This window comes from Episyrphus balteatus, chromosome 4 (assembly GCF_945859705.1).
Source record: "Episyrphus balteatus chromosome 4, idEpiBalt1.1, whole genome shotgun sequence".
NCBI lineage: Eukaryota > Metazoa > Arthropoda > Insecta > Diptera > Syrphidae > Episyrphus > Episyrphus balteatus.
In genome coordinates, this window is record NC_079137.1 from 15,143,988 (window position 1) to 15,152,930 (window position 8,943).

Genomic DNA, 8,943 nt, shown 5'->3' on the forward strand with positions numbered 1-8,943 from the left:
GATTATTTTGTGATTGAAAGGACTTCAAGCTTTATGAAGGTTCTTTTGGTTAATTTGTACTTTAACATTATAGTGAAGTTAGTGGAAAGGCAGGGTGAATTAGTGAATCTAAGACTACATTCTCAATGCACAGCCAATGGGGCTGTTGCAGGAGTCTTACGCTCTCAACTTGCTTTCAATTGGGACGATAAAAGTACCTAGAATATAGATTGAAGCAATAAACTTGTATGTAATTAGATTAGAGTGAACAGGCGTAATGAACTAGGCAAATATTTATACTGGCCTAATGGATACGCTGTTGTCCAGGAAGAAGAGAGAAGATGATTCGTTGACAGGGCTGCCAGAAATCATGATTTAGCATGATTTTCATGTTTTCGAACTTAAATCATGTTTTAATGTTTTCGTGCCCAAAATCATGTTTTTTTTTAATCCAAGAGAAAAATCTTTATAATCTTTTTGTAAACCAACAATCTTTTTCACTAGATGAACTGTTATTTTTAATGGGGGTTATCATGAATAAAAATTTCCCTCGAAATGTTTTCCATGTTTTAAATATGGGAGCGAAAATGATCATAAAAAGTTTCCCTCGGAATTTATTGGTATCGGCAATCAATTTTCCAGGGGAATTTAGACATCATTTCTTATGATTTTTTGCTCCCTGGAAATATATTCCGAGGGAGATTCAGGATCGCACAAAAAATTCCGAGGAAAAAAAAATATTCCGAGGGAAACAAAATTCCCCTCGAGATTCACGATAGGGCCCAATAAGTCATTCAATACCTACATGAAGTATGTATATCTTATAACTTTAAACGAGCTAAAATTGTTTATATATATATAAATATATATAAAATTGGGATCTCGGAAACGGCTCTAACGATTTCGATGAAATTTTCAGGGTTTGTTCATCTAAGCGAGTAAAAAGTTTTGGAAGTATTTTTGGAAAAATCCGCCCACTGCCACGCCCACTTTTTTAACATATAAGTTTTTTCGGGAACGGCTCTAACGATTTCGATGAAATTTTCAGGGTTTGTGTGTATAAGCGATTAAAAAGTTTTGGAAGTTTTTTTTGAAAATCCGCCCACTGCCACGCCCACTTTTTTAACATAAAAGTTTTTTTTCGGAAACGACTCTAACGATTTCGATGAAATTTTCAGGGTTTGTTTATCTAAGAAAGTAAAAAGTTTTGGAAGTTTTTTTTGGAAAAATCTGCCCACTGCCAAGCCCACTTTTTAAACATAGAATTTTTTTTTGGTAACAACTTTAAAGATTTCGATGAAATTTTGAGGGTTTGGTCCTCTAGGTAAATACAACATTTTGGAAGTATTTTCTCTTATATTAGTTTTTTTTTAGCGGAGACAGATTCAACGATTTCAATAAATTTTTGAGGGATGGTTCCATGTGTTACGCATTGTTCTTTTTCTTTTTGTTACAATAACTAAACAAAATTTTTTAGATCATGACTTTTTTGATTATGTATTGAAACTTTTAAGTAATTTGTTGATTTGGTATCACTAATTATCTTTGTTTTACGTTTTTTTTTCGTTTTAATGCGACTATTGTTAACGTATAAGAATAAAATAACTCACAAAAAGCAACACCGTTGACCTAATGTCAATCTTATAATATACAGGGTGTCCCAAAAGTAATGGATCAAACGAAATATGCTAATTGGTGAACTTAAGGGCTCTCAGAATTTGGTAACTTGTTCATCCCAAATCCTTACGGTTTTCGATTTAATGCAATTCTTGTGAAATTTCGAAAAATCCCTACTTGGCAACAGTACTCTGCTTCTTGCGCCCATTATTAATTTTTGTTACGTTAACGTTGTTTACGACATTGTCAAATAATTAGGAACAATTAATTAATCAAAATATTTTTTATTCCATACGCCATTTCGCTACAAATTAACTAACAGTTTCAAGTTTTATAAAAAATCTATTTCTAACTTTTATTTGCGACCAACACCGCAAAAAAAATTTTCGGTGTGAGAATGGTTTATTATTTTAAAAAGTTGCCCTCTTATTGTAGTTTTCAAAAAAGTATAAAAGTTTCCAAAGTTGCAGTTAGATCGCAAAATATTACAAATTGAATTCAACAAAACAGGGTTTTTCAGCTGGTTGTTTTTTGTTCTGAAAAACCCTGTTTTCTTGAATTAAAATTGTAATATTTTGCGATTATTGATTAATGGCCGCAGGAAGCAGAATACTGTTGCCAAGTAGGGATTTTTCGAAATTTCACAAGAATTGCATTAAATCGAAAACCGTAAGGATTCGGGATGAACAAGGTTCCAAATTCTGAGAGCCCTTAAGTTCCCACATCAGCATATTTCGTTTGATCCATTACTTTTGGGACACCCTGTATACCTAAGTAAAAAAAAGAAAGGAGTAAAGCATCCACTGATACAGAAAAAAAAAAGAAAAAAACAGGGATAAAAATAGTATTTCTTCATACAAGGCTAAACTTGAAAAAAAGCTTAACTTTATATTCACCATCCAAAACTTTCTGACCCGAAAATTAAAGTTTGAACAAAAAGAGATCTCATAGCTGTAAGCATTTTCGATAATGCAGATTCCTGTAACCCTTCTATTCATTGCTGATCGTATATTCAAACTTAAATAAACTGGATTATAAAGTGGGAATGTAGCGTTTTGTAACCCGCGAAAAAACTGGTCATTGCAAACTCAAACCCACTCCAAAAAATTGCTGTTTACATTTGAATTTTTTCACTGAAAGTTATAACATTTAAGGATACCGAGCAAAGCTCGGTCACCCAGGTACTATGAAATTAACCTTAAATGAGTACAAATTATAAACTGATTTATGTATTCAAGTTTTATTCCCGCCATTTTTGTAATTTAAGTTATAATTACAATGGCCACCTTTTGAAAAAAAAGTGGGTAAATTACAAAAGCAAATAATTATTTTTTCCTTCAAAGGGCAATTTTTCCCGAAAAAAAACTATAAACGTTTTGAAGCCAAGATCTAAGAATTCTCCATCATAAAATGAGTTTGATAATTTTCACTTTAAGAATATTTGCAAAAAGTACCCTGTGTAGTTATACCTCTGATACCTCTGATAGTCACGATGTGGTTGTTCATTTTCTTTCAATTTTTGTTTTTTTTTACAAATCATGTTTTTTGAACTGAAATCATGTTTTTTATCATGTTTTTTTAAATTTCGAAATGGCAGCACTGTTCGTTGAAAAGAAAAGAGCCACAGCGTTAATGCTATTGTTTCTGAACCATTTTGAGGTGTAGAAGAAAATATGATCAGAAACGAAGAGGAGGCCAAACAGCAAATTTGTAGAAACTAAAGTAGACAATTGTGTTGCTTAGGAAATATAAAACGGGAATCTAAGAAACGAAGATACATACGTATGTTCAAAAGAATATAAGAAAAAGACGATTACGTTTACGATTATCGTTTTGATAATTACGGAATGACCCCCGGTTAATTATTTGAATGCGGCTTGATGAGAAGAATAATATATTAAAGGATCGTTTGAACGATGCCCTCGAAGTGCGTGTGATTACCCTCGGTTCTAGATATGTGAATATTTTGGTACCCTTGAGAAACATTCAAGCAGAAATCGAATGAGAGCAGAGCTCGCTCTTTCGTCTATCTGATCTGTGTCAAAAAATTAAGTTCCCGGGCGACATAATAGCCCTAGATTAGAAGCGACTCCTGATCATGTAAAATATTAGGACGGGAAGTAGATTTGGTACGTTACGAAAAAGAGTTATTATATACAGCTCTATTGTGAGTTTCCCGTGAACAAGATTCCACACGGAAAAATTGAATTTCACTTTTCCCCTATTGTGAGTTCCGGGCGAAAAGTTTTTCACGTTCGGACGTCTCCCTTTACTTTCAACTTTTTTTTCAGGTAATTTGCGAGGTATTCGACAGCTCTTCTCTCACTTAAATTTTGGTGCCGAACAAGAAACTAGTTTAGCGGAAAATGTAAATTCCCTTCGGGAGAAACACATGATAGATTTTAAAATTCCGGGCGGAAAACATTCCACGTGAAACTCACAATAGGGCTGATAGTTTTTTAAGCAGCAAAGTGAGAAATTGTCTAGATCGAATTGAAAATGCTTAGAATCATGATTCGACGAAATATTTTTAAAGAACTTGGTATTGTCGGGATATATTAAGATAGATGTATGTATGGCAATTTTGTACAACCATTTCGATATCGTTTATAGTGAAGATAAAAAGAAGAGGACCTAAGTGACTGCCTTGAGATACTACGGAGGTAGCTAGAAAATGATTTAAAATTGCTGATCTGAAACGATTTTTTTTTTGTAGCGGTTTTCTAGGTAAAAAGATTTTCAGCCCTATCAAGGTATCCGTTCGGAAAAAATTTTTTCCAATTTGTTTGAAATCGGAGGATTTTCTATCGAGGTATCCGATTGACATATCGGAGAATCTTCCGATGAAACATGGCGCCAATCAAGAATCAACGCATTGCGATGAAGTGTGTTCAGCAAAGACTTTTTGGCAGTTGTGCGTTAGATTTCTTCGAAATAAAATAGTTGCGGAATATTTTAAGAAAATTGGAATCTTCACAGAAAAAATATAAATATTTAAACATAATTTTGATTTTTTAGTGAAGATTAAGAAAAACAACGACAAAAACGGTTGAAATGTAGAAGACTTTTAAGCATCACAAGGATTTTCACTTATTGAATTAATCTCGATGACACTTGTGTGAAATGAATGCAATTGTATACTTTATTTTTTTGTTCAGAAGTGGATACCTTGAAAGAAATCTAAGTTCCGATCCGATACCTCGATAGGGCTAATTATACAACATAAAGTAAAAAAAAAAACATTGATATTTGAAGACGTTTAAAAACAACTAAACTAACCAATTCGTTAGTCGTAGAAGGTCGCTTTAAAAAAAAAAAAAACAATTGTCGGTAGACTTTACACATATTAGAAATTTTACATCATCAGCAAACAGAAACGTAACTGAGTTAAACAAGATATAAGGCATGTCGTTAACAAAAATGAGTTAAAATAGTGACCTAAGATGGCTTCCTTGGTGTTTATCTAACATCTAATGATCTAATGAAACCGTGATGGGTTCTGAAAGAAATCGGTCAATGGATACAAATTGACCTTCAAGATAGGATTTCAACCATTTTAAAATATTTGAATGTACTCCCACTTTTCCAAATCTTTTTATCAAAATAAAATTACTAAACCTTTCAAAGTAGGGTAGCTCGATTTCATTTTTGTTTTTTATTAATAGAAAGTTGTCCAAATTATAAACAAAAATTAATTCAATACTGCCCCAAGTCTTCACTTTTATTTTAAATTATTTTATATTAAATTAAGGTCTTCACCTTAAATTAAATGTGGAAAAATAAGTAAGCATAGCAGAGGTTCCAGTGTAAAAGAATATTGCATACTTTTGGAATTTACAAGTTTAATTTGGGCTTTCTTACCTTCCAAATTCTGGTAGCAATACTATCATTTTTCAAATCTTAATTTTATTCGTTTATTTCTTTTTCTTAACATTATAAATCTATTTTTTTTTTTTCGATCTAGAAGAAATAATAAATTAAGTCGTGTGAAAGTTATTTATTCGCAAAATATTCCCTCACAGTAATAAGATAAACAAATTAACTATGAACTTGATAAACTCAATTTAAGTCCACAATTTCAAATTAGCACGCTTAGCGTAATCTTTGTAGTCAGAATGAACGTAGAATTCTTTAAACATTGGTGTAAGGAGTTTGTCCTTTGGCAATGTTTTAAAGACAGGTTCACCATACCAAGTTCCGACCTTTTGGAAAAACAATAAAAAATATTAAATTTGCTTTGATCATATAAAAATGTGCTAACTACTAACCTCCCAGCCTTTAACATTAGCCATCAATTTGGCTTCTTCATCACGATTCCTTCGCAATTGCTTCAAGTATTCTCTATCACGTTCGGCAATTAGAATTGGAAAGATGACATTTTCAGCTGAGCGCATCTCAATTTCCTCACGCTTCACTTTCTTGGCAGTTAAATAGTAAACGTAGATTCCTATTACTGTGCTCACTGCATAACCAGTGATCATTTGCCAACCTGGGAAGAAGAAAAACCATCACATTGTGATGTAAGATGGGTGAATAGAATTGGATTCTTTGATTAATAAATAAAAACAAAACAAAGATTTACCGGTGAAATAACTTCTTGCTGGCACTCGAGCAAAGGGAATTTTTTGGTAGCCTCCTGGTGGAGGCATATCCTGCTTTTTAGCAGTTGCTGATGAGGCCATGGCTGAAAATTAGATGAAAAATGCACCACAAATTTCACGACTTTGATATTTTTCCAACCAAAAAAATTAAACCTGCCAAAAGTGACAAGTTTACATAACTTTAGTGCGTTCAGGCAAAGAAAATATAAAAGGTGTGTTCATATAACTGAGTTTTTTTTTGAAAATTAAAAATGTCATAATAGGGTGTTCCTTTTTAAGGAGTGACGAAGGCCACAAACAAACACGTGAAGTGCACTAGTAGCTCATCGAAATCAGCTGAAACTAGCGCCTTCTATAAAGTTTTCTAAGGTTTCAACTAGAGCCCAAATAAGTTTGCAAAATTATCAAATTTCATCTTCTAAAATAGGTGGTAAAGGCTGAGATTTATCACTGGTTCAAGGTTCATATATGGTGGATTTACATACGTCTGCATTGAAAGGAGACACAGCATGTAAGACCCACAGATGTTGGATAGAGAGAGAGATTAGATAAAAATGCAGACATCTTCTCAAATGCAGATTATAGGAAGATTATGGCGAAGACGAACATTTTCTTCTTCATCAATGGTCTCTCCCTCATACGTACGATTTTCAGGTGTTATATCTATCCCCCTTTAAGGCTTGACCACACCGGAAGGTATGCGGTAGCAGCACGGGTAGCGGTTACGGTACTTGTATTAAAAAAATTCCACATCTGAACGTTGATGTGTCAGTTTGGAATTTTTTTCATACAGGTATCCGTATCGTACCCGTACCGCTACCGCATACCTTTTCGTAGTGGTCTTCCCTTAAAGGCTTGGCCACACCGGAAGGTACGCGGTAGCGGTACGGGTAGCGGTGAGGGTACTTGTATGAAAAAAATTCCAAACTGACACATTAACGTTCAGGTGTGGAATTTTTTTAGTACAAATATCGTTACCGCTATACCGCATACCCTCCGGTGTGGCCAGAGATGGCAAAAATGCGATTTTTTTTGATTTTCTACATTTGTTACGTCTACTACATAAATGAGGTAGTAAACGTAGTTTAATGTAGTTAACGTAGTCAAATGTAACAGACGTAGCGCTAGACGTCAAAATGTAGTTTGAAATGCCAATTTTACCACCAAATTGTCAAAGTGTTATTCAAATCGAAAAACATAGCTGTGATAGTGTGAATTTGAATAGAATATTTGAAACCAGATTGACTTGGGATGGTTTCTGTGAAAAGGTTTTACTTTACTAAACCTAATTCTCAAGAAAACACAGCAGTTGCCGTACCGCCATCAACTTAGCAGCACTTAGTGGGGATTTTCAAAAATTTTTATGCAAATAATTAGGTGAGAATTAGGTGAAATTTAGTGAATCAATTTTACAATTTGGTGAATCATAGTTTAAAAGTTATTAACAAATTACGTAAGGCGTAAAGTTAGCAGCACTTGGTCATGAAATTCAAAAAAAAATTCTCCATAATTCAGTGTCAATTTAGTGAATCGTATTTCATCAGTTTCATAATTTGGTGAATCATAGTTTATTAAATAATAACTAAAATAGAAAAATTAACAAACGTGACGTAACGTAAAAAAGCATTTGTTAATCATGGACACAGACCTCACGAATGAGAATGGCAGAGTTCAACACACCAAAACTGAACCTAAATTCAGATTTTTTCACATTGAACGCACTTAATATAAATGTATACTATGACAATGCGTTCAGGTGACGCTTTTCATTTACAAGATACACTTTGATTTGAAAATTTCCAATGCGAGTTACAACAAAAATGCTATTTTATAATACAAAAAAAGTTTGTTTACATCTTCACTAGCCCAGAACTAACATTCAGTGGAAGTTACTCACAAGAAAGATTTTGTTTTTTTTTTCGCATGAGTCTTGGACACTGATCTGTCTTGGAACATTTTTGAAGTTCCGCAGATGATTACTTCAAAAGTATGATTCACCAAATTCTGAAATTTGGAACATTTATTCAGAAAAAGACCACAAGCATTTTGGTACATAATTCATAATTTGGTGAATCTTAATTCAAGAGTTACATGCGATTTTCTTTTTTTCGCGTGCGTCTTGGAACATTTTTGAACTTCCGCAGATGATTACTTCAAAAGTATGATTCACCAAATTCTGAAATTTGGAACATTTATTCAGAAAAAGACCACAAGCATTTTGGTACATAATTCATAATTTGGTGAATCTTAATTCAAGAGTTACATGCGATTTTCTTTTTTTCGCGTGCGTCTTGGAACATTTTTGAACTTCCGCAGATGATTACTTCAAAAGAATGATTCACCAAATTCTGAAATTTGGAACATTTATTCAGAAAAAGACCACAAGCATTTTGGTACATAATTCATAATTTGGTGAATCTTAATTCAAGAGTTACATGCGATTTTCTTTTTTTCGCGTGCGTCTTGGAACATTTTTGAACTTCCGCAGATGATTACTTCAAAAGTATGATTCACCAAATTCTGAAATTTGGAACATTTATTCAGAAAAAGACCACAAGCATTTTGGTACATAATTCATAATTTGGTGAATCTTAATTCAAGAGTTACATGCGATTTTCTTTTTTTCGCGTGCGTCTTGGAACATTTTTGAACTTCCGCAGATGATTACTTCAAAAGTATGATTCACCAAATTCTGAAATTTGGAACATTTATTCAGAAAAAAACCACAAGCATTTTGGTACATAAT

At 33.1% G+C, this 8,943-nt stretch overlaps 1 protein-coding gene across 1 annotated transcript; it reads right to left on the bottom strand.

Moving 5' to 3' along the window:
• Positions 1-5,578: 5,578 nt before the first annotated feature.
• Positions 5,579-6,370, bottom strand: LOC129919721 (NADH dehydrogenase [ubiquinone] 1 alpha subcomplex subunit 13). The gene is made up of 3 exons (XM_056000701.1): positions 6,179-6,370; positions 5,865-6,085; positions 5,579-5,798 (listed from the first exon to the last, which is right to left on the bottom strand). Exons 1-3 carry the CDS (start codon positions 6,276-6,278, stop codon positions 5,661-5,663), a joined length of 459 nt encoding a protein of 152 aa, XP_055856676.1. The 5' UTR covers positions 6,279-6,370; the 3' UTR covers positions 5,579-5,660.
• Positions 6,371-8,943: the final 2,573 nt, after the last annotated feature.

Bases quoted from the DNA above. Each gene is read 5' to 3' on its own strand.
- LOC129919721 (XM_056000701.1), bottom strand. From the start codon at position 6,278: ATGGCCTCATCAGCAACTGCTAAAAAGCAGGATATGCCTCCACCAGGA. The intron at 6,086-6,178 runs GTAAATCTTTGT...TCTTCTTCCCAG, and splicing joins AGCAAGAAGTTATTTCACCG to GTTGGCAAATGATCACTGGT. The intron at 5,799-5,864 runs GTTAGTAGTTAG...TTTTTCCAAAAG, and splicing joins CTAATGTTAAAGGCTGGGAG to GTCGGAACTTGGTATGGTGA.